Genomic DNA, 27080 nt, shown 5'->3' with positions numbered 1-27080 from the left:
TTGCTGTCGCTGAGACCAGAACATCTAGGAAAGTGGCATTGTCCAGGGCTGGAGCCGCATTGGCCAGATGTCGAAAACATATATATGTGCTGGCAAATGGTGGTAGGGACTAAGAGTCTGTTTTCCAGACCTACTCGAATGCTAGTTTCGAGCAGAGGGTGAGAAGAAAACGGGGCTGAGGATGATGCTCGGCATTGCCACCGAATCTACTACGGAGATTGTACTTATGAGTAGGAGCTGCCGTATGAGCTGGTGGTTCCGTAGGGTGCGAGCAGCAGCGGACACTTTTTGTGGCTTGCTGAGCAGTGGGGCTGCAAGAAGGTAGTGGGGGCACTAAGACACAGACTGCGGGACGCCCTTGGGCGTGAACAGTAAGGAGCCGAGCCACAAAATATTTATAAAAGTTACGACGATGTCGGGTTTTGAGAAAAATTTTAAACAAGTAATTACATAACCGTTTTTCAGATTACTTCTACTACTGCAAGCACATAGCTGTTTTCGATCATTTCTAAACCAAAAGAGATATAAAAAAACGGCATATGCAGAAATTTGGGCTCTATATAGTGATAATAAAATATGCAATAAAAAACGAAATTGAGCTAGAGTGACGCGCGTTTCCATAGGGAGACTGCTTTTCTCTTTTGTTAGTTCTGGGTATTTTTCTTTAGTACCGCATTTGCCGGCAAATTCCTGGCATAGATGTCCCACGCCTGTTTGGGGATATCGCTTAGGACCTACTTGTGCTTTTTTGCTTCATACGGCTGTATTCTCAGGTGCCGTATTTCCTCATAATGCTTACGGAGATGACCCATTAATCCCCTTGGAAGCGTAGCTTCATCAATCAGATGTCTGTTGGGATGCCCAGGCTTCTGGGTATTCAACAGAAACTGTTTGTTTAACATTTCATTTCTCTCCCTATTAGGGAGTACTCTCGCCTCATTTTGTAGGTGGTATTCTGGGGACATAAATGTATAGCTCGAACCGGTTCTGATTGAAGTATTTTGGCAGGCTTGTATTTTCTTCCAGTGAGTAACCTTTAGGCTTGGCGACCATATCGGGAACGCGTAGATATTTAAGGATTTTATTACGGCCCTGAATTTTCGGTACAAACACTGTTGCATGCTTTCCAAAATATAGATCCTGATCGAACGTCAGACCCAAGATTTTATGGTGCAAAACAGTCGGTAGCGTGATTCCATTGACGTGGATGTTCAATACGGTCAACACTTGGCGCGTTGTAAATTAGGTGAAGAAACTGGAGAGATCAGGGGAATAGGTGTTTATTTTATCATAAAGCTCATCGATCTGTGGGCCTGGTTCTCTGGCTATTATTGTGCAGTCATCGGCGTGGGAAACGATAGTGACTCCTTCTGGTGGTGCAGGCAGCTTTGATATGTAGAAGTTAAACAAGATTGGGGATAGGACACCACACTGTGGCACCTCTTGTTTAATTATTCTTGGTTTGGATGTTATGCTCCTGAATTGCACCGATGCTTACCGACCAGAAAGATAGTTTGCCGTAGTTGACCGTATCGAAAACTTTTGCCAAGACAAAGAGTACTATCCCATGGTGAAAGTTTTGATTTAGTCCGATTTATCTGTGTGTTAATGGCGTTTAGCGCGGTGGTAGGGCTATGTAATTTTGCTATGCCTATTCACGTCGGTGTCCTTATTAGGTTTTTGCTTTTTTTTAATACTGTAACGAATTTTGTGCAATCACGCTTATTTGCAACCTTATACTAATGTTAAAATCACTAAACTGTTGAATAAATAACTCCAATATTAAATAATGCAAAATGAACTTTATTAAAGTACTTCGCAATAACACTGAAACTTCACAACCAATAGATTGCTTAAATCAAACTGGTTCGTCGTGCCTCAGCTGGCGCTCTTTTATACTCTGTGCTGTGTCGCTTGCACACTTCTAGGAGTTTCTATTTCTAGAATCTACTGCTTATTTATCAGCTATAAACTTATCAGCTTAACTGCAGATGCACGCCTATAGCTTCTCACATAGTCCATGCGTATGTATATGTGAGTGATATTTGCACAAATGATTGCATACTTTTGGGAGTATCTCAGATATATGCATGTGTTTGTGCGTTACTCTCCGCTGCTTGTATGGAAATATGGGTAGATATAATGATTGATTTGTTGATGTGCATACAATTCTCGGCTTAGTATCGGCTTAGAGATGATAGTATCCCTTAGTGGTGCTAATATTCGTCACAATACATTTTTTAAACTTAAACGCAGGAAAAAACACTAAGCAGAAATAATTTTTAAAAATATAGGTTTATAAATATACTGTCTTGAAAAGATCAAATGATCATCATCATCATTAACTGACGCCAAGCGATTTTAGAGCGTTTCGTAACAAGTCATATCAGCTATCCCTGTTTCACGATAACTTAAAACAATTGAGAGAACCAAGGGAGTCAAGTCTTCCTCTACGTGCCTCTTCCAACTTAGTAAATGTCTCTCATATGCTCTTCTCTCCTCCTCATCGATACTGCCGTGTCGACTAAAATACTTGGCCGGGGTGTCTTCGTCGAACAATTTTTATTTTTTTCTATTTTTGATCTTAGATTTAATCCTCTGTTGATATGTAAAAGGCGCAAAATATTATGAGCTCAAGACTTACTTCTTAATAAATTATTATGTTTTTTGTAACCTGCATATAACCGTGATATAAAACTTACGTACGCTGCCAGAATTTTACCTTTGTTGCAGGCATGCAATTGCTTTTAAAGCTTAGATGATATTTAAGAAAAAATACCTGTATATTAGTAACAATGCATATATGCGTAACTATAAGGCTATTATTAAAAAATTGAATTAGTGTAATAAATTCAAAGACAAGTTTTTCCGCACGTGTTCAAACTAAAGGGAAAGGTGTGCTCAATTTCACCTTGCTTCTTTGGCTATTTAGCCTAAATTTTACTTATCCTCTTAGTAAAAAGTGCCCTAGCTCCGCATTTAACTCGAGATGGCTCAAACATTTCACGAACGAACAGAATTAGTTGATTGTTTCTCGTTGAAGAAGTCGCAGAAAGAAACCGATTTAGCGCCATTTCGATAGTTGTAAGTCTTCGTTCATTTTGTAGGGTGAAGCTTCTTCTTCTTGATACTGGTTGCTGTATCGAGGGTTTCTGGCATCAACACTCTTGAAATGCCTTCTGTGTACCTCTAATACCTCGCGGCCCATACCAAGCGCTAACTCTCTATGTCTCTTGGTTTCATCGCTAATTCCAAGCGCTAAACAATTACTAATTCTGCATGTTACTGTAGGAGACCTCTCTTATTTACTCGGTCTGTACTCCCGTTTTACGTTCCTCTCTTTTGGTTAACCTCCATTACCGAGCTCGTGGAATTTCCGCTAAATTTCCTAGTTCCAGGTATCACTTCAAGCGGTGTCTTATCCCGCTTGTGACTCTATTTTCTCCTTCCTCTCTTTTATGAAATAAAAATATAGGGAGGGTTGAACTACAGAAAAGTATACCATCGGGCTGCAATTTCTGCAATACACAATTCTTGGTCACCTTAATCCCACAAAAACACTATGAATGGAATGCTCTAACGCTCTCATACAATAGTAAGGAGCTATGGAGTTCGGCTGGTTTTTCACAGAAGATTCGTGTTTCGAGTTCGAGTTTCTGCGTAAGGTTTGGTTTTTTGCATATGGTTTTAAACTTTGGTTTATACTGATTTTGTTTTTTATTTTACATGTTTTTATAAAAAAAAACAAGTAAGGAAGGCTAAGTTCGGGTGTAACCGAACATTACATACTCAGCTGAGAGCTTAGCTGCTTTGGTTTGGTAGGGTTTCGTAGAGGGTTTATAAGTGGTTTTTAATTCCAAATCACATACGTTTGGGATATATGGACCAAATTGTAGACCAACGGTGACGTTTTTTGAAAAGCTTTTCCTTCATCCTTTGTCAAATAAGAGAAAATCACCATGTAGGAAAATGAGCGTAGGGTAACCCTGAAATGTGTTTGTATGACATGGGTATCAAATAAAAGGTATTAACGAGTATTTTAAATGGGAGTGTGCCTTTGTTCTATAGGTCTTTTCGAGATATCGCCATAAAAGTGGACCAGGGGTGACTCTAGAATGTGTTTGTACGATATGGGTATCAAATTAAAGGTATTAATGATGGTTTTAAAAGAAAGTTGCCCTAGGTTTAATATGTGAAGGCGCTTTCGAGATATCGGCCAAAAAGTGGACCAGGGTGACCTAGAACATCATCTGTCGGGTATAGAATTCTATATCTATCTCGATTAGTTTATGCCGTTACGGGTCACCGTTACGCGAACAAATAAATATACTCTGTGGGCTCTGCTCAGCTGAGTATAAAAACCAAAATTAGTTTTTTTAAGCAAACCCATGAAAACTGCAAAAGACCTTGCACAGCATGCGAAGTTCTTGTTTTAACTTATCATACCGACCGCACTGAAAGAAACTGCGTGTGCGTTTTTCCATTTTGACATACCTACAATAAATAAGCGATCTCAGTATTATTCAAGGGTTTGTTGAGAAACTGTAAAATTTTCATAGTTCATTTAAGTAAGGATAAGAGAAAGTATAACCTTACCAAACATATTCGAAAAGTGTGGAAAGATATTTTGCTATAACAATTATAACAGTAAAAGAAATTCAACACGTCCGGCAAGATTTTCGATAACAGCAAATAACCCAATATTAGTTAAGACTACAACCGTTCAATTCTCGAAACATTATTCGGGTATTCGAAAGACTAGTCAACATATTGGCTCTACGAAATCAAATACGCTGTTGCTCACAACCAATACGAGCACACAGTTTTCATTGCATGCTTTGTATTCTATGGGAACTCGGCTGGCCGAAAATGCGAAGATGTACGAATAGGAGAAACGCTGAAATAATTTTTTTGCATTTTCGAAACGAGCAACTGCGCTTGCCTGAGAATATTTTAAATATTTCAGAAGCGTAAGAGAGCTTTTCGAAGATTGAAAGACAGAGAGATAGAGAGAGTAACAATGAGAAACTTTGCTTACACAAACGAAGTCCAAGTGAAAGAGTTTTGTGCTCGTTGCATATTAGTGGAAATATGCACTAACGAATGAAATTTGATTGCGAGAAATAGCGCCGAACGCTTTCAGCGACGACTGCTATGCCGCTTACGACAATTTATGCAACTCGCTAAATTGTGTGTTGTGTTTTAAGGATTATGCCGCTTACTATGATGATGACCACGACGAAGTCAAATACCATCGCTGCTACCAATGCAACGAGTATAAAATTTTCGAAAACGATGTTTGCGAATACTGTCGACGACAACTATAGTATACGTTGACAGAGACCAACTAGCAGCTGGTAACGGCGACGTTTTGTCCTCGAGAATTTGAGTATTTGTGAACGCGACGTCGAAGTTTCGCATTCAGTTTGAATTCTGTCCTCACAAAGAAAGGATATTCGTTACATTGTCGTTCAGTTGTTATTATAATTTTTGATAAGAAGCAGCATTTGGAAGTAAAGTCTCATAATAGAAAAATACTTACATATATATATGTAGTTATCTCAAGAGAGAAAAGGCAGTACAAGCAAAGAAAAATAGCCAGAGCGAAAAAAGGAAATAAAAATAAAAGTTTAAAAAAAAAAATTTATAAAAGTAATATAATAGTTTTGAAAAAAACTGCGTAAATAATTGTTATTAAACAACTAAATTAAAGCGCTTACCATTATTTTGAAAAAAACAAAAAAATATATAATACTTCATTGTAAACAAAACTCAATAATAACGCAAAAACTAAATTGAATACAAATCAAAAAGTTAAATCAAATTTGTTTAATAAAAAAGGCGCATAAATAGTGAAATAAAGTTATCGTAAAGAAGTTTGCAAAAAACAAAATTTTGTTTTGAAAATCGTTAAAAAGTGAAAACGTGTATTCGAAGTTAGAAAAATAACTAAAAATCAAATAAAGGTAGATAATATATATTTCTTTGTCTAAGCCGAATACATTGCTTTGAAAATATTTCTTTGTTCTGGAAAAAGTAGCTGGCAGTATGTGTATAGTGTAGTTGAATAAGACAAGCTATTTGCTGACAGGTAGAAGAAGAAAAATTTGACAAGTGGAACTTACTCTTTATAATACAAATTAGTTCTCTTTTTGTGAGTTTTCTTGTTTTATAAAGATATAGTAGCATTTTTAAAAAAATTCTTTTCAACGAGCTTAAAATATTTCCCACAATTTGCATTAAGAATATTTATACTATATCTTTACCTTATTGTGTATAAAAGGAATAACACCAATAAGCAAATGCTCAAGACAAAATGCAAAGTGTGCAACGGGGCATTCATATGGCTGAGTGTATAGAGGTACATGCCTTTATATCAGTATGAAGTATGAATATTTGGAAACTTCTAGTTCAAAACTCAGCACTCGATGATGAAGAAGTGAAATTGATTAAGAAGTGAAATTCAGAAACATGTCCCATTAATATCAATGTGTTCAAATTTTGTAACATTTATTTAATTTTTGTTTTTAATAATCAAACTTGATAATACTTTAATAAATGATTAAGGATGTCACACAATGCTTGAAGCATTGTTTTTAATATGAGGAGTCTTCATATGATTACCTTATCTTTATTTGAACCCCATTGCGATACCCCTTACCATCTCCAAACAAAACCAAAATTTATACATGTTATATTTCTGTTATATGCTTTATCATCTTAAGTAGTGAGATTGGAAAGAAATCTTTAATCTAATTTAAAAGGATTACGCTGTTAAAGCCAATGTGGTTTTTTTATCCGCAAAGACACATTTTTCAATAACTTTTTTATTAAATTTATGTATTTTCATTATAAATGTAAAAAAAAAAATTACAAAAACAACAAACGGAAAAACTGAAGCTAATTCACATGCGTTGATAGCCTAATGTTTGCGGTGTTAAATATTTGAACTCGAGTTCGAATTTCACTTTGGGGAATATAATTTCTTATTTAAAAATACAAAGATATCTTAATAGATCTTTTGGTAGGGTCAAAATAGTTATAATATCAGCCAGTATGTTTAATTCCTTTCAGTTTTTCATATAAGAAATTATTATGCATTACGTCAGAAACTCATTAAATTTTACAAATGAATAGACGACTGAATCAAAGATCATTATGATTTTTAAAAGAAAGTTTATTTTTTGAATATTATGAAAATATTTATTTGTATTAAGAAAGTGAAATTCTTTTGATTTGTCTCTTTGAAACACGACCATGAGCGATATTGTGTAAGAGAAATTGAAATATATGGGTTTAGATATTAAAATTTATAAGTTAATAGCTTTTTTCTAGTGCTTAGATATTAAAAAGAGATATTAGAAAAAGAGTTTCTTGTACCAAAAACCCTTTCAAAATCATATGCGCGTTAATATTCCGCAATAAATAAACAATTTTTAATCTACGCATTCAAATGCCATGTGAGAAAATTTGTGCGCTTCTTGTGCATTCAGAACCACAACTTGTTCACCACATATCTCTTTTAAATACTTTCAACTGACGAATTTAATATGGCGTTGTCCTAGGCTGTGGAAACTGTCACCGCTGCATTACCTTTACTCTAATACCGAACAAGATAAATATTTCCACTTTAGAACTGGTTGTTTATTGGCACTTTTTCGTTAGTTCCGAACTAGTGAACAATTTTAGAATTTAGGTATAATAGTTTTCTTGGTACTATTTCGTTGGTTCCGAACCAGAACGAAATTCTACATGTTGCTTCTAATAAATAAGTAAATTCAAGGCACGATAAACATCAAAGGAATTTTGGGCCGAGCTTCTTTTGGTACGATACCATCGTCTTTTTCGGAAGTTCGAAACCGGTGGGAAAATATGGGCGACAAATGCATATCTACTCATATTGTTGTTTTAGCGATAAATATACTCCCTGAAGATTGTAGTAAGACTTACCGATGTTTGCGGTCCTTTATGTGATATATTCTCTGTATTTTCCTATAACAAGTACAATTAAGGTACTAGCTCGACCATCTTTGGAACGATTAAATTTAACCATGTTGAACTTTCTTGGTTATCCCGTCCCCAACCCCCTTATTCCATGAAGAACTTAGGGACGCCAGAGCCGCGCTTGCTCAATATGTGCATGATTCATGCATATTTGCTACAGGATTCGCCTGCCGTAAGTGATGGTGAGAATTTGGTTGTGGAAGCTATGAATATCGTTTATGAATGCCTTGAATCCTAACTCATAGCCAAAGCTCCTTAAAACAGGTAGCAGTTTTTTCTCAAATATATATTAAATATAGAATATAAAAATCAAACCTTAACAATTTTTATTTTTTTAAAAGATTCAAGTCAATAAAAAGGAGAAGAAATGACGAAAACCCTCTTTTCCGAAAAATCTGTTGCATGGGTGATGCGGTCGGTTTCCGGTTACGATGGTTCCTTATGAACGATTAATTGGACACCCAATAATACCTGCTCATCGAAGTTTATCAAGATATACCAAAAGTTGTGAGACTAGGTTACGTTTAAACAAACATAAGGAAAGACTGACATACAGACAGAATGGCTCGTCTAAATCAACACACCTAGTCACATTGATTGTTTCGGTATACTAATTTGTGTTCATTTAAGGACTGACAGTTTTGAAACTCATGGCAAACTTGATATACCATATCACTTTAATTAAATAACTAAATTGTTACGTGTACGTACCCGTACCCGCCTTTTCATGGGGTACATATGGGGTATTCCATCCCATTTCGACCAATTTTGAACCCGACCCCTTTAGAATTGGCTGAAAGCTTTTCTTCTTTTTCTAGCTTACGAAAGACGTTTTTCAGAATTTTTTGAAATTTTTTCATCCAACTCCATAAAAGTTATGAATTAAAAAAAAACACCGTTTTTGTTTTCAAAATGCTATAACTTTTTCAAAAATTTACCGTTTGGGATGTTTTTTTTTTTAATTGGTTTGTAAATGTCCTTTTCGGAAAAATTACAAAAAAAATTTTTAAAGTTTTTTTTTGTAATTTTTCGAGATTTTTCGAATGTCGCCATTTTTTTGTTCTCATAAAAAACCTCAATCAATTCTGCAATCATCCCCACTAATCCCGGAGTCGGCCGATTATTTTTTTTTTTTATTTGATTGAAAAAAAAAAACTTTAAAATTTTTTTTTGTATTTTTTCCAAAAAGTACATTTAAAAACAAAGTAAAAAAAGATCCCAAACGGTCAATTTTTGAAAAAGTTATAGCGATTTAGTCTTGTTTTTGTTATTTTTATCGTTATTACCATCTTTAGAATGGAGACGATTCATGGAATTCGAATAATCGCCGTAGTATTGCTTTTGAAAAATGTACTTATTGCCTTGTACTAACTAAAATAATTGCCAAGATATACCGGCTATTTAAGTTAAGAGCAGAGAAATAAAATTTTATATTTAGCGCAATTTAACTTCGAAGAGATTTGGCCGAGCTTCTTGTCTCATTTAATTTTTCCTACAACGGGACGGGACTTAAACATTTTATACTGACTCTTAACGGTGATAAATATAAGGCGCGATAAACTCCGAAGAGATTTAAGGCCGAGTTTCTCTTCAAATTTGCGTCGTGCTCCTTAAAATTGTGTCTACAAATGGGCGGGACGGGACCCACTTGCCGACTTCTAACGACATCTGCAATGCAGATGAGCTTTCACTGAGAGGTTTTCATGGCAGAAATATACTCGGAGTGTGCTTGTCAAACACTGCCGCGGGGCGACCCCCCTTAGTCTTCTAATTGAAAAACCTTGTTTATAAAATTTTTATGTTGCTTCGCTCGGGGTGTGAACCCAAGATATTCGGTGTGGTAGGCGGAGCACGCTACCATCACACCACGGTGGCCGCAATTTTCACTGAAAAGTATTCAACACAGAACTACACATGTTGTTTCTAATTGGCACCACTTTTTTTAAATTTCCGATGCTGCTTTACCTCGGACTTGAACCCAGGACCTTCGACGTGATAGACGAAGCACTTTACCACCACACCATGGCACCAGCAAACCTATCCATACCACCTAGTAAGACAGGTCGGACTATATATATCCATACCACCTGATATACATATATGGCACTCGTGCGTATACGAAACATTTGTGACCCGATCTATGAAAAGGTGGCTTATGACTCAAAAAAAATTACAACTACTAAGGAACTGAAGAAATGCATTGTTTATAATTGCTGTTTCTCGCAATTTCTTTTTTGAGTCATAAGCCACGTTTTCATAGGCCGGGTCACATTTCTTTTGTTATTTATTTGGTACAAAAGCGAAGAGTTTTATATGAGAGTTTCCACCGAGTCAGACTCCTCTGAGCTAATAAACAATCTCCATTTTGCATAATCGAAAAACGTTACATACGTTTACGTTTACGTATGTATGTATACTCCATTATTATACTCAGTTGAGCAGAGCTCACAGAGTATATTAACTTTGATTGGATAACGGTTGGTTGTACAGGTATAAAGGAATCGAGATAGATATAGACTTCCATATATCAAAATAATCAGTATCGAAAAACAATTCGATTGAGCCATATCCGTCCGTCCGTCCGTCCGTCTGTCCGTTAACACGATAACTTGAGTAAAATTTTAGGTATCTTGATGAAATTTGGTATGTAGGTTCCTGGGCACTCATCTCAGATCGCTATTTAAAATGAACGATATCGGACAATAACCACGCCCACTTTTTCGATATCGAAAATTTCGAAAAATCGAAAAAGTGCGATAATTCATTACCAAATACGGATTAAGCGATGAAACTTGGTAGGTGAGTTAAACTTATGAGGCAGAATAGAAAACTAGTAAAATTTTGGACAATGGGCGTGGCACCGCCCACTTTTAAAAGAAGGTAATTTAGAAGTTTTGCAAGCTGTAATTTGGCAGTCGTTGAAGATATCATGATGAAATTTGGCAGGAACGTTACTCCTATTACTATATGTACGCTTAATAAAAATTAGCAAAATCGGAGAAAGACCACGCCCACTTTTAAAAATTTTTTTTTTAAATTCAAATTTTGAAAGAAAAGTTAATAACTTTACAGTTTATAAGTAAATTATGTCAACATTCAACTCCAGTAATGATATGGTGCAACAAAATACAAAAATAAAAGAAAATTTCAAAATGGGCGTGGCTCCGACCTTTTTCATTTAATTTGTCTAGGATACTTTTAATGCCATAAGTCGAACAAAAATATACCAATCCTTGTGAAATTTGGTAGAGGCTTAGATTCTAAGATGATAACTGTTTTCTGTGAAAAAGGGCGAAATCGGTTGAAGCCACGCCCAATTTTTATACACAGTCGGCCGTCTGTCCTTCCGCTCGGCCGTTAACACGATAACTTGAGCAAAAATCGATATATCTTTACTAAACTCAGTTCGCGTACTTATCTGAACTCACTTTGTATTGGTATAAAAAATTGTTGAAATCCGAATATGACCACGCCCACTTTTTCGATATCGAAAATTACGAAAAATGAAAAAAATGCCATAATTATATACCACATACAAAAAAAGGGATGAAACATGGTAATTGTATTGGTCTGTTGACGAAAAATATAAGTCAGACAAAAACTTGGTAAAATTGGTGTGACATCTACCATATTAAGTAGAAGAAAATGAAAAAGTTTTGCAGGGCGAAATCAAAAGCCCTTGGAGTCTTGGAAGGAATACTGTTCGTGGTATTACATATGTATAAAAATTAGCGGTACCCGACAGATGATGTTCTGGATCACCCTGATCCACATTTTGGTCGATGTCTCGAAAACGCCTAAGGGCCACTCCCTTTTAAAACCCTCAATAATACCTTTAATTTGATACCCATGTCGTACAATCACTTTCTAAAGTCACCCCTGGTCCACGTTTATGGCGATATCTCGAAAAGGCGTCCACGTATGGAACTAAGGCCCCTTCCTTTTTAAAATACTCGTTAACACCTTTAATTTGATACCCACATCGTACAAAAAAATCCTAGAGTTACCCCTGTTCCACCTTTATGGCGATATCTCGAAAAGACGTCCACCTATATAACTAAGGCCCACGCCCTTTTAAAATACTCATTAACACCTTTCATTTGAAACCCATATTGTAGAAACAAATTCTAGAGTCACCCCTGGTCCACCTTTATGGCGATATCTCGAAAAGGCGTCCACCTATAGAACTAAGGCCCACGCCCTTTTAAAATACTCATTAACACCTTTCGTTTGAAACCCATATTGTACAAACGCATTATAGAGTCAACCCTGGCCAACTTTTATAACGATATTCCGAAAAGGCGCCCACCTATAGAACTAAGGCCCACTCCCTTTTAAAATACTCATTAACACCTCTCACTTGATACCCATATAGTAGAAACAAATTCTAGAGTCACCCCTGGTCCACCTTTATGGCGATATCTCGAAAAGGCGTCCACCTATAGAACTAAGGCCCACGCACTTTTAAAATACTCATTAACACCTTTCATTTGATACCCATATCGTACAAACAAATTCTAGAGTCACCCCTGGTCCACCTTTACGGCGATATCCCGAAAAGGCGTCCACCCATAGAACTAAGGCCCACTCCCTTTTAAAATACTCATTAACACCTTTCGTTTGAAACCCATATTGTACAAACGCATTCTAGAGTCAACCCTGGCCAACTTTTATAACGATATTCCGAAAAGGCGTCCACCTATAGAACTAAGGCCCACTCCCTTTTAAAATACTCATTAGCGCCTTTCATTTGATACCCATATAGTACAAACAAATTCTAGAGTCACCCCTGGTCCACCTCTATGCCGATATCTCGAAAAGGCGTCCGCATGTAGAACTAAGGCCCACGCCTTCTTATAATACTCATTAACACCTTTCATTTGATACCCATATCGTACAAACAAATTCTAGGGTCAGTCCTGGTCCACCTTTATGGTAATATCCCTAAATGGCGTCCATTTATAGAACTATGGCCCACTTCCTCTTAAAATACTTTTTAATACCTTCCATTTGATACACGTGTCATACAAACACATTCCAGGGTTACCCTAGGTTCTTTTTACAACATGGTGATTTTCCCTTACTTTGTCTCCACAGCTCTCAGCTGAGTATGTAATGTTCGGTTACACCCGAACTCAGCCTTCCTTACTTGTTTTTAACTTTTTTTTTACTTTTGTATATTCTGATGAAGTCGTAAGCTCGATTCAAAATTGATAACAAGATAATTTTAATAATGTTTAAAATCGTAATCGTGCAATTTTACAAATTTGACCCTCATTGGCACACATCAAATTGAGCTGCAATGAACTCGTCTTAAGTTTTTTGCTATTTTGAAAAAAGTTTCCAAATCCGGGGAAGTGTGTGCGACCTTAAGAGAAATGATGTCGCAATCGTTACCGAAATAGGTTTATTAACATGAGATCTGAAATTTCTGCAAAGCTAAATTTTTGCTTCAACTGAAGCAACATCTTGTTTTTACGTAAACAACATTTCAATAAGAAAAGCTTAGCGGTTTAATTTATTTTAAACTTTTTACACGTATGAAGGCACTTTACTTAATATGATTTTTTTTAAATCAAGGAGCAAGTGGGACAAATAGAGCCAAGTCCTTTGATTTTAATAGTTTTTATCAATTTTCTATTTAAGTCCGCACCAGAGAGTGGACCATATAGTATAGTGGTGCTGTCACCAGTCTAACGAAGCGTAGGTGACAGTGGGTGGCCTTATACGCATGCCAAACTTACCACAACGATTCGGGCGTGCCTTTTGGTGTCTCTTGAACATCACATTTAACAGCGGAGCTAGTGTTTTAGTGAGGTAGACCAATATTATGCTTAGCAAGCTATTCGTTTTCTCATGATACCTTTTTTGTAGAGTTTGAGACAGTTATTAAACTGCAATAACTAATACATGATATTTATGATCTTTGAATGCTATTCATTCAAGGGCGCTCTCTTGACCTAACTTATGTTTCCAAATACGAATCTACACCAGGTGTTGGCAAATCTAAGTCAACCAAATTCGTTGTGCAGTAGATTATCAAGTGAAAAGAAAACTGGAATAAATTTTTATTCACCAACAGTTTGCTGAACGAAGGTATTGCTTGGAAGTTATGAAGAAGAAGCAATCAGCTCCATTTTTTACTGAATTCGCCTTGATTATTTCCAAAGACCTTAGCACTGTGTTTTGAAAAAAAAAAAAAAAAAAACTATTAAAAATTGTGCTGAAAATAAGTCAAAAGAAATAAAAATGAAAATTAATTCCAGTAATGAGCAGTGAGCCCAGACTACTCCAAAATGTGCTTACAAAATCAACTGCTCGAACACTAAGTTCCACTAGCACAAGGCCCAATTCTTAGCTCGAAGTTAATCTCGCATGAGATGTTAAACTCAAACATTATTTTTTTGCAAATTTTTTAAATTAATTCTAAGCTACAGAAATAGCTTGCCGCCCTGCAAGTTGGCCTTAGAGACTTAATTTACTTGAAAGAAAATATTGTTTGGATTTTAGTAGTAGACCATTTGATTATGCTGACACCCTCAAAATTTTTGGATTATTTACATTTCTCAAAACAAACAAAATTTTATAAAAGCTGTTTATATGTAATCAAAATAAAGTCAACAAGAAAATTTAAAAGTTTTGACATTTCAATTTCTATCATTCACATTATTTCGTACACCAATTTCCATTTATACTAGACAAAATAAAATTAAAATAAAGTTGAAAAATTTACTTCTATTTTTGAATATCTGCAAGAGGCATATAAAGCAATTAAATTTAATTTTTGACAGTAAATAAAGTTATACAAATATTTGTTACACAGAAGATTCTGCTTTAATTTCCGCTTTTATATACATGCATAAATACGAATGTATGCAGTAATGTTCATAATTTTAGATTTTGTTGCGTTGCATGTAAATGAAATCGATTTTCTCAGCTGTTGACATACTTATGTATGTATGTTTACATATGTATGTATGTATAAACACATAAACACGCAGTCGTAGAAATTATATACACTCATACACGCCCAGTCAGCTTCCGACGAGTTTAAGTTGGTTACTTATACTTAAAACAGCGACTATATATTTATGTATTCTTTTTACTTCAAAATACATATGTACATACATATATAAGTGCATTTATTATATATATTATGTATGCATATAAAAACAATATGTAATATAATTTCTGGCATATAATGTAGATTTACTTTTTTTTAGTTTCATCTCTTGTTTTTAGACGATCTTAAAACGTTCGTAATATCAGCCACAGCGTGGTGCAAGTAAAAACGGAAAAGTCGTTAAAATGTTTTTTTTGTGTGTAAATCAAGTGCATATTAAGGGGAGAGTTCCAAAAAAATATTTATGTACTTATATCATTATATATACAATGCCAACAAAAGTAAAGAAAAAGAAAACGTAGCTGTGAAAATTAAGTTGGGAGTATAGTTCTTTTGTTTTTGTTATTTTTTTGCAATTTTTTTTTTTATTGTGATCAGGGCCGCAAAGAGCCGAGCCGGGTGCCTGGGACAGTTCGCGTTCACGGGCCCCCCTAAAAAATAAACTCAATCCAGTAAAAAACTAACATAACATACATACATTTTTCAATTAACATTTTCAGTTTTATTTCATATAAAATAAGATTTACTGGAGCATTTACTAAATGAAATGTTAGATTTCATTGTTGGATTGCTGAGCTTGAATCAGCCTTGGAAAACCTTTCGCGCTTTTTGATCTGCGTATATGGAAATTACCGATTCATAACTAATACTGCGAGCAAAGCTGGACTCCAACGCCAATGTTCCAAGGCTTGTCAAGCGATTTTGGCTCATAGTAGAACGTAAACAATTTTTCACGCGAGACAATAAACTAAAATAATGCTCCCCTTCAGCCACACTGACTGGAAGTGTGCAAAATATTCTTAATGCTATACAGATGTTAGGAAATAATACTTCCATCTTCTAGTCATGAAATTTGTTCAGAAGTTGAAATGGTAGCAGCGAATCACATCCCAAATTTGCTTAGTGGATGGCTATGTGATGAATGATTTCATATATCAGATACGTAGAAATATCGACGCCATAAATCATGCAGAATGCCGCTGCCTTTCTCGGAGCTCTTTTTCCGTCAGATCCTGATACTTCCACAAAAAACTAAATTTAAGCGCAATGTCATTTACGGCTTCGAAACATCTTGTCATGTTACAAATCAAGCAGTCTAAAAGAACATAAAAAATTTGCTGTTGAATTGAGTTTCGGAATCACACTCAGGTGATTCGCCAGGTAATTCATCGAATTGGCGCTTTCTTATCTTCCTTCTTTTCTCTGCGAAGGTATTCACAACTCCTATACTCCCTGCGAGAACCTTACATTCTTGAAATATGATCGACCTTTCATCCCTGAACTTCTTCAACTCATCAATGCCCTATGTAAGCTTATCCACGGCATACTCATATGTTTGCACAAATTTGTGCTTCGCAAAACCAGTCAAGTGTACTAATTTTTTCAAATTAAAGCCCTAGTTTATTATCAGCCTGTATTTACAGATGTCGCTGGCTTTTTACAAAAATGAAAAAGCAATACGGCCAAACCGATAGGGGCATAGTTATAATCGAAATAAAATGTGATTTTAAGTTAGTTGAAGCAGTTTTGACAGATATCGCTTATAAAATTGTGTCAAAAACGTTTATCTAACTTAAAATTACATTTTATTTCGACTATGACTATGCCCCAGAGTATTTGATTGGATGCTTATGACTTTAGTTTAGTGATTTTCAATTTTAAAACAATTTTTTGTAGCAACAAAATATGTTTGTATCTATGAAATCCTAGTTAGAGTACTGTCAATACAGCTTTGCCGTGCCGGGCCCTCAAAAACTTGCCGGGCCCGGGGCAATTGCCCTGGCAAGATATATATTTCGTTGGAGAATTTCATGCAAATTCTCCATGTTTTTTGGCTAAGCAAATTCCAGCTGTTGCCGTATCTACAAATTATCTAGATAATAAAAAACCAATGTTGCCGCACAAAAAAGCATACCCTAACGCCGGCCTTATACTCTTACTGAAAAACTGCTCTGTAGTTTAACTGAAGTTTAAATTTGACTCGAGTTTAAGAAAACTCAGTTTAAGCTTGGCTCAACCAACTACTATAAAAACGGGCCAAAGTGTTTTCCTTGGACAGTTTCAACTTAATTGAAGTACACTTGACTTAACAAATTGGATTAGCTCAATGTAAAGCTATAGAGTAATCACGTCGAAATTAGACCTATGCGACGCCAAAGAATCTGTAAACAGAGGAATTCCGCAGGTTGGGGTATTTACACCAACGTTGTGGACACTGTTCTTCATGAAGATGACATTTCAGTCATCATAACTAGTATGTATCATCAGCTCTCTAATGGGTCATGTGCTTCGGGATGTACTCGCCTCGGCATTTGTAGTCCGGTTAACCGCAAACGCGGAAAAGCTAATATACTATTATTTGTTAGGAAATATGCGGTCCATTATTGGACTAAACCTAAGCTTGAAGAGGTACCGCAAAAAGAAGAATGTTGCATAGTAAGTTGTCTCGCAAACTCCGTGTGGAAGAGTGAGCGAACAAAACGTACGCGGCAGTGTTTGTATGCTGGATGAATTAATGAATGATGGAGTCTATCGCCTTCACTCTACCATTGGGTATTTACGGCAATTGTCAAGTAAGTAATTTACTGGGGTGTTCTTGTTGATGGACGGCCACACGAAATAATACGTATACCAAAAAACTAGAGAAAGTATGCAGATTATCACTGATTAGCATAGCGGGAGCCCTAAAAACTTCCTAGACAGCAGCATCTGCTATTTTCCATATCCTACCTGCAGACCTCCATTACCAGAATTATAGTGCAAGCAACTGCAGCAAGGCTAGGGGACTCCGGACGCTATAGCAGTATATCAATATTAAATATGGAGCAAAAAAATATCTAGTCCCGAGCCTGAGCTACGAAAGAGATCTTGAGACCACAACAGAACCGGAGGGTTGGCGAAAAATTGCGGAGATGGCAGAGCATACATACATACATACAGAATTGGGAGAAATCAAAATAAGACAAAAGTTACATAAGATCCATCAAGATGGAAAGACGTAATAGAAGCGCGAGGCTGCAAAATTTCCAGATTAATTTACAAATCCTATGGTATAAAATTTATATATTTGCTCATATATCTAAAGAGATAAGACTTAAAACTCATTATGTGCATATTAACTGGGCCCGTATTACGTTTTACGATCAGTGATAGAAACTTAATTTTTAAATTACAATAGATCTTAATCGGTCGATCGGATTAATGACATATGTGAACTAGCGACGAATAGTAAAGGTTAGATCCACAACACATTCTAGTTTTTAGAAATAGTTTGACAGTTGCATAGTTACCTTTTGAGGGAAAATGATTTTCAGTCATGGTAAAGCATAGTACGAATACTGCAATATGCTTTCTGTTGTCATATGCTTATAAAATAGGTGCATTTAGTAAAAGCACATGTAGGAAGTGCGTGCCGCAGGAGGAAATGTTTGAGAATGAATTGTTTAATTTCATTGAAAAATAACGGCCGATTTGTTGAATATTGCATAGTGAGTTTAAATATTTTATTGTGCACAATCTGTTAAGCGGCCGCCGCGGTGTGATGGTAGAATGCTCCGCCTGATACACCGAGGATCCTGGGTTCACGCCCCGGGTACGGGCAAAACAACATCCAAAATTTTAGAAACTAGTTTTTTCAATTAGAAGAAATTTTTTCTAGGCGGGGTCACCCGTCGGCATTGTTTGGCAAGCACTCCGAGTGTATATCTGCCATGAAAAGCTCTCAGTGAAAACTCATTTGCCTTGCAGATGCCGTTCGAAATCGGGATAAAAGAAGTAGGTTCTGTCCCACCAATTTGTTGGAAAACTCAAAAGGAGCAAGACGCACGTCGGAAGCGAAGCTTTCTCTCTCTTCGGAGATTATCGCGTCTTACATTTATCTATTTATTTTATCAAGCCTGTCTGCTTGATAAATCTGGCAACATATTACTCTAGCTGATATATGGGCTACTTTAAAATATTATAAATCATAAGCTAACTTCTTACAGAACTTACCGCAGATTGGATGAATCTACGTTAAAATGTATACCCTTTCGCGGACACTTTGTTAAGCTAAATATCTATCAAAACTAATCTCAAGTAAGTAAGCGAAATTTCAAGATCCTGTATTATTGGAAGACATTCACATTCGATCACATTTTGATGGTTAGTAGAGATACCAAGTTTTTCGAGTGGGAATACTTGAAGTGAGAAAACTTGAAGAAAACGATATTATGGCAATGAACTTCCTGATATCTGGCACGTTTTCAGAATAGTTTTTATACCTTTCATGAACATGAAATGGTATATTAACTTTGGTCCGATGTTTGTAACGTTGAGAAATATAGAAGATAGACTCACCACTAAGTATACCGAATTGATCAGAGCGACGAACTGAGTCGATATAGTCATGTCCGTCTATCCGTCCGTCTGTCCGTCCGTCTGTCTGTTTGAACGCAAACTATTCCCTCAAATTTTGAGATATCTCAATGAAATTCGGCACAAGGATGCATTTTTGTATTATATTAGACATTTGTCGGATCCGGTAGGAGCGGACCACTATAACATATATCTCCCATACAACGGATCGTTAGATAAGAAGATTTTTGGCCATTTCTCCCTTAATTTCCAATATAAAAATGTTAAACTTGGTGATATTTATTCTAATATATCATAGACGATTTCATGAAAAAATCATTTCGATCGGAACTATATATAATATATATCCCACACAATCGATCGTTCAGATAAGGGGGTTTTTGCCATTTTTATTTTATATTTATCTTAAAAGTCGCTTAGGTATTTACATCTGATCACTATATATTTCCTATCTTATACATCCTATTATTTGGAGATAACGAACGAGATAAGATTATTGTTCAGCCCCATTCATGAAAGGTATGAAGACTTCGGGACAGCCGAAGACAGTCCCGTCCTTACTTGTTTTTTTTTTTTTTAATTCCGTATCAGCAGTTTGTCAGTAACAGAAAAAAAATTTTGTTTAAAAAACTAAAAAACACGCAAATATGGTGCCATTTTTGTATTTCCAATCCACTTAGATATTTGATGTTGCACCATAGCGCAGAAGTTCGTATCTCCGCTATTAAGCACAACTCGATTTGTAGCGAGTTATTTGACCACTGCAGCGAGTCTTCAATAATTGCGGCTAGATGGGTCTAGCTCTCCTTTGCGCCCCTATCCTAGAGAGCTACAAGCAAGCATACATAAAAGTGAAGCTAATATAAGCGCATTTAAAGATATCCCAGCCTTCTTTAATCCAGCCAGAAAAATGTTCAGGCATATTGTTTAATATTATAGTTTATAACACATCAAATCTTTTAGTATATCTAAATACTTTAAAATCAGAAAAATATTGATTGGAAGAAAAACTATAAGTATTGTTCTGTGATAAGCGAAGGTCAAGAATATACGAGAAATTTATTTAAAAGCCAAAAACAAACAGTCAAAATTACCAGAAAAAAACATTTCAAAGAAATCAAAATTTTAAATTAACATCCCATTAAAAAAAAACACACACAACTAAGTGCGCGGCTAGAAAAAAAAAAACCCTGTAAGTTTCAATGTGCTAAGCAAGTTGTTTAAACCTTCAAATCATCAAAAAACTTACAAATTTTGTAAAACTGAACCAACGCAGAGTTCGAAAAACATAAAAAAAAAAAAATTATTAAAAAAAAAATACAACCGCATAAAAATAAAGGTTGCATAAGCAAATAAAAACGCGTATTAAAATTAAATACCCACCTAATATTAAATTTTGTTTCGTAAACATGTTGGCGATGCCGACTCTCATGATGCCAGCTACAGCTCAAATGACGATCAGCAGTCAACCATTGTCGGTGAGTGCGCCGCATGCTAAGCCCTATGAAACTAAATTGCTTACCATACATCCATCGCACATGCAGCAAACGCATAATCAGAATAGCGCAAGCAAACAACAACAACAGGTCGCACAACAGCAAGCAGCTGCTGCCGCACAGCAAATGTCGGTAGCCAATCAGCAGGCTGTCGTACAGCAACAACAACAACAACAGCAGCAACAGCAAGCCGTTCAGGTAGCACATCAGCAACAACAAGCTGCTGCTGCCGTAGCACAACAACAACAGCAACAAGCTGCTGCAGCTGCAGTAGCTCAACATCATCAACAACAAGCTGCAGCCGCTGCTGCAGCAGCTGCTTGTGTTGCACAGCAGCAGGCATGTGTTGCTGCACAACAGCAACAACAACAATATCAGATACATTCGCAACAGCAATCGCCGCAGCAAATGGTGAGCAGCAGTTCACCAAAACAGGGTAAGTCGCAACAAAACATAAATAAACATAATAAAACTACATTATTTGTACTATGTTATGTGTGTTGGGAAAAAAATAAGTCACTAAGTTAGAAATTCTTTTATAATGATCAAATTTTGATAGCAGCTTAAATGTGCCTTGTATGGGCTCTCACCGCTTGCTTAGTTCTATAGCGTACTTTGTTTAGTATTAGCCTGTAGTTAGCTTTGACTAGAAAATTAAGTCCTTGATACCGTGAAGACATAGAAGATACACCTTAGGTTAAGTTGAATAGACCGGTCAATGAAAATGTCACATAGACTGAATGCGTCCATAGTGTTGCCAGAATTTTTTTTGGCGAAAAACCCCAATCAGGCACCAGGAATTATGTTGTCGAATAGATCCAATCTCTACACTCTACTGTCTCTTTTGATTTCTCCCAAATGAATTAGAACGTCTACCGTGTAATAATCGAGTGCTGCAGCCTTCCTAGCTAAATCATTAGCCTTTTTCTTACCTTCTATCCCTTGATGAGCGGGAAACCAGTTTAGGTGTATGGCACGGGAGATGTTTGCTTTATTCACCGCCTAACTATTAATATTGTGAAGAATATTAGTGACACTAAATGATACTCACATCACTAGTCTGATGCTAAGTAAATGAAGCCACAACAACAATAAAGCAGGCAATCACTTGAACGAACATAAACGAATCAATTATTATGTCTACATATATGTACGTACACGCAGCGGAGAGGAGACGCACAAACACATGCATATATCTTATCGGAGATGCTCCCAAAAGTTGGCAATTATCTGTGGAGGTGTCACTTACATATACACGCTCATATTAGAAGCTATACTCGTGCATCTGTAGTTATAATTTTATAGTAGTAACTAAGTAAATTCTGAAAACGCCTAGAAGTATGAAACGAGGAAATCGAAGAGTATAAAAGGCAGCAACAGTAAAGGCACGATAATCAGTTTGATTTAAGCAAGCTATTGGTTGTGAAGTATCAGTGTTATTGTGAAGTTTTTTAACCCTCATTCGGCCGACGATTTTTATAACTCATTTTGGCCGACGCATTCACCCCGGTAAATGAAAGTACAGCTAAAAACAGAAGACAAATTTCAGAAAAAATTGGTGTTAAATGAAAATGGGCATCTGGCAAAATGTGATGCGGAAACCAGCTTTCGCTTGCATGGTAAATACAATATTTAGGGCGGCAACCTGGGCAGGCCACATCTTCTAATTTAGGTGAAAAAATTTTGCTTGAGTTGGTGTAACCGTGGACGAAAAATTGGACGAAATGTTACCACGGACAACTTCTTCACTTCGTTGCACCTTGCCTATGAGCTAAAGAACATCAAGCTCAGTTTAGTTGGCACTGTTCGTAAAAACAAGCGCTTCATTACCAGAGAGCTGCAGTTTGTTAAGTCTTCGCCTTTGGTTGAATATAAGTTTGCGTTCCGCAATGAAACTGTCCTCCTGAGTTACAAAGCCAAAGCCTCTACCTTGCACAATAATGCATCAATCGGTTCTGCATCAAACAAATCTGAAATAATTCTCGATTACAAACGTACGAAAGGTGGTGTCGATGCAATGGATCAAATATTCGGAATTTACGCATGCAAAAGAAAGTCGCATCAGCTCTATTTTTCAATATGTTGGATGTAATGGCATTAGGTGGACATATTATTCATAGGGATAATTATGTAAAGAGTCCTGTTAGTATCAGCCGCCGAACTTATCTAAAAGAACTTTCTTGTGAATTGGTCACTGAGGCTATCAATCTGCGAGCATCATACCCCCGAATCCTGCAGCATTATCACGTACGTACCGCTATGGAGGATGTTCTGAATACCCGTTTATCTCTGCTCTTTGCATCGGAATAGAAAATTGAGCAACGTGACGAAACGGGTCGAATGAGAATCAAAAGCAAATGTCAAGCTTGTCAACAAATGAATAAAAGACAACGAAACTCACGAAAAGTTTGCTTAGTTTGTAAAAAGCCAATGTGCCAGGAGCATATTCAGCCCATATCAAATATGTTCAGTGCAGCGAATAAAGTTTCTATTTTTTATAAAACTCTGTTCACATAAACGATCATATACCAATAGTATTTTCTTATGTACACGTCTTGCTTGTAATTGGTATTTACTCGTGGTTACAAAGGTGATTACGTCGGCCAAAAAAGAAATAAAAGTTTTCAACCCGTTACAGTTGTCTATGACTAAAATTATAAAACCTTATTTTGTGTTTTTTCTACTGAAACTTCATTAACTTAGGATGTTATGGAAAATGAGTTAAAAAAATTTATTAAAATTATGTTTTTTTTTGGGAAGAATATTAAATAGTCACCCCGGTGACGCGTCGCTCGCACTAGGGTTAATAAAGGCCATTTTGCATTATTGAATATTAGAGTTATTTATTCAACAGTCTAGCGATACGAACGTTATTAGAAGGTTGCAAATAAGCGGAATTGAACTAAATTGGTTACTATATATATATTGACGCGACTGGAGCTTAAGCACGATTTCTCCAGAATTGCTGCTGTACCATCACACAATTTCCACCTGAAAGACACTGCAGTAGGATCTACTTATTTCTGAATCAACATAGTCTACAGCAGATCCCTCTTCTTCCAATAATTTGGAACCATCCGTAAACGTGTACAGTATGCTTTGCCCTTTCCGTATCCTTACGCCAGCTGCATGTTTTTATATATAGTCCTACCAGACCATTCAGCTGAAATATCTGTATTCCTTCTACTAGGAATTGATTCTCTCAGGTAACGCGCTCGAAAAGTACCGATTCCTAATAGTGCAGATTCTACTATTGGGCTCATTTTCCTCATTTTCTTTGTAGTTCAAGTTGGAGAAGTGCTTAATTCCATGTTAGGTGGAGATATGAGTAATAGAAATTTGCAGCCATCACATCAGTATCGTTTCTATTAATATCCTTGTTAAATTTCTTACTATATATGAGAATTGAAAACAAACGCTAAGTGCGTTTTACCTCCCAAGTGATTAAGTCCGTTCCGCTCTTCTAACACGCGTCGTGCGCTTGATAGCTTTTCTTAAAACTTGGCGGATCCTACATGTTTTGGTAATAACTTACAACAGGGGTTGACTGTTTATAAGCATTCAAAAATATTGGGATATGTGTCAAACGACGCGCCTTGACTTAAGTATTAATTATCCGAAGGTGGAAAGCAAAATTTAAAATATATTTTCGAAAATTTGTGATTCATTGTATTTTGGTTCAGAACAGATTTTTGTATTGGTAGCCTTCGGCGGCGCTGGTGGGGGACGAAATTGAAATTTGGTGCAAAGTGCGTTTGTACACAATTTTTCTCCCCATTTACAACAAAATTACAGCAACCACATTAAAATTTTCAATGTATACTACAAATATCTTCTGTCAGAGTTAAATTTTTTGTTGTGCGTTTTGGATTATTAATACAGGGGGCAAGGCAGATTATTTGATTTCTCTCCCGATATTTTTTGACACAAATGAACAGTCGACCGACCCCTGTTGTAATTATTACCCACGTTTTAAGTCAATTTCGAGCGTCCTCTTCAGTGAGAAGTTTTTCAGTGCAGAATGTCGGTTGGCCACGCTAAGAAAAACGCTTCTTAAGCATTTTAACGCTATTTTTCTCGGGACTTGTATCCAGGAACTTTTGTGTGGTCTTGCAATTTGTCCTGAAAGGCATTCGCTCAATCAGATGGTTGCATAGAAAAAAGTGTTACAAATTGTGTTTCTCAATAGGTTCAAAATTTAAAAATGTAATCTCATAGCGATCGCATTCTTTTGTCTAACCTTCGTTGTTAGAGAGATAATCTTAAAGTTTAAATTGAAGAATGCAATGTAACAGATGCAATCCGATTTCTATTTGTTTGAGGTGTCGTAAGCATAGTGCTGATAAGCTCGCATATCTCTTTGAGCAAGTTTCCTTTTAAAAAATTTAGCATTTTACAAATTCACCTTCATTTAGTATCAATGATTAAAAGGAATTTCAAATAGCATGTACATATTTCGAACATAAATTCTAACTATGCATGAAAAAAAAAAAAAATCATACACCAAACTAAAATTGCAGATTAAAAATCTGTAAGAAATTCACGTACAACCAATGTTTGTTAAATCAACTGAAGCCAAAATGCCTTTTACGCCAAACTTAACAACACAAAAATCTCATATGCAGTCACAAAGCTGACGAATGCTTGATTATTTGCAACGGTAAACCCAAAAGTGGTGGCCTACAATACCAGCAGAAGTATTAACGAACTGAAGAGCTGAAACGCTATAGACTGTGGCAAACTAAATATAAGAAGGAATATTTACTTGTAAAATCACCCACATCAAGTAAGCAAACCAACATACACACACTACCATATACATATAAACAAATTCCTACACACCAACATGCATACAATCACAGACAAATTTAAAGGAATTTTCATGTAGCGTTTGGGCTAAGAGTAACTGTATTTGGATTGCCTGACATGTCGAAAAGTAAACGAAAATCAATTTTCGATTTTCAGATGCTATTGATTTTGGGAAGCTGATTTTGTTGGTTTTGGCATTAACGTTGAAATAGCATTAATGGTTAGAAAAAGCAGAATCAATTCTAGGAAGTTTTATGATTGCTTAACTCTGGCCGGTTGCTTGTTTGGTTGTTTGAACTTAACGAAAGACAAACGAAAACATTACGGATAAAAGAAATAATACAAATATCACAAAGTAAGTGAAAGCAAGAAGATCTGAAGACAAAAATTGTAAGAAGTACAAAAAAAAAATTAAAAAAAAAAAATTAACCAACAAAAACAGTGTAAAAGTTTAAAGAACTGAGCTTGTTATAAGACAGTGAAGCTAAGAAAGAAGAAGAAGCATGACCGCATATGTTGTATATTATAACAATCAAACCAGTAAAAGTATAGCATTTGGGTATAAGTGAAAGCCAGTCAATAGCAGACAAGCCAAGTCAAGTCCATTGGAGTGCCAGATCGGCCCAAACTATGTCAGATGCATTTAAGATGATGAAATACATGAGGGTCGGATTAGTAGCTTGCTGGCTAGGAATGCTATTAGGTATAAAATTGATAGAAAATGCTAAAAATAAAAAAGAAATACAAAGAAAAAAATTTGGCATAGAATGAGAATTTGATTGAAAGAGGCCAAATATATAGAAAGGTGGTGCAAGTTGTGTCTAATGGGTGGGTTTGAATTTCATTTGTCTAGGCACGGATTTCTTTTATCTTATTTGCCCCAAATTTTTTTTTCTTATCAACTCAATACAATGTTGACCGAATTTAATATTATGCTCAGGTATACTTGATTGATGCTTAACGGTAATTTAATTTGAAGTTCAATGGGATTTGTCAGCCATTGAACGAATTTTAAGGACACAGTTGTCGATGTGTGCGTGTTTGTGTGATTTTTTAAATCAGCTAGCTTCCTGCTTGTAGAATCATTTTAGTATTTAATGGCAGACTAATTTCTTATATACACTGGAGGAAGCTGGTGAAGTATTTCAGGCTATTTCTTACAACTCTTTAACGGTATTGTTAAGAATGTATAAATTCTTGATTAATTTGATTGATTGGTTCGTCCAACTGTGCTGTCAAATAATTCACTTAAAAACGCTATATAATGAAGAGGTTTCTGTTCACTTCAATAG

The 27080-nt window shown here is 36.0% G+C and overlaps 1 protein-coding gene across 9 annotated transcripts in view; it reads left to right on the top strand.

The window, feature by feature from the left end:
* Positions 1–5431: 5431 nt before the first annotated feature.
* The window catches only part of trv (trivet), a 287082-nt gene continuing 265433 nt past the window's right edge, over positions 5432–27080 (top strand). For 4 of the 9 annotated variants that reach the window (XM_067762220.1, XM_067762227.1, XM_067762228.1 and 1 more), the window contains exons 1-2: positions 5440–5966; positions 20447–21415. In XM_067762220.1, the coding sequence (XP_067618321.1) occupies positions 20893–21415 (523 nt within the window). In that variant the 5' untranslated portion in view covers positions 5440–5966; positions 20447–20892. Of the gene's footprint in view, positions 5967–20422; positions 21416–27080 lie in introns of all 9 variants that reach the window. The other 5 variants (XM_067762225.1, XM_067762222.1, XM_067762221.1 and 2 more) reach the window with 5 other exon arrangements.

The sequence above is a fragment of the Eurosta solidaginis genome, chromosome 1, assembly GCF_040869045.1.
Source record: "Eurosta solidaginis isolate ZX-2024a chromosome 1, ASM4086904v1, whole genome shotgun sequence".
Classification (NCBI taxonomy): domain Eukaryota; kingdom Metazoa; phylum Arthropoda; class Insecta; order Diptera; family Tephritidae; genus Eurosta; species Eurosta solidaginis.
This window is presented reverse-complemented; position numbering and strand designations above follow the sequence as displayed.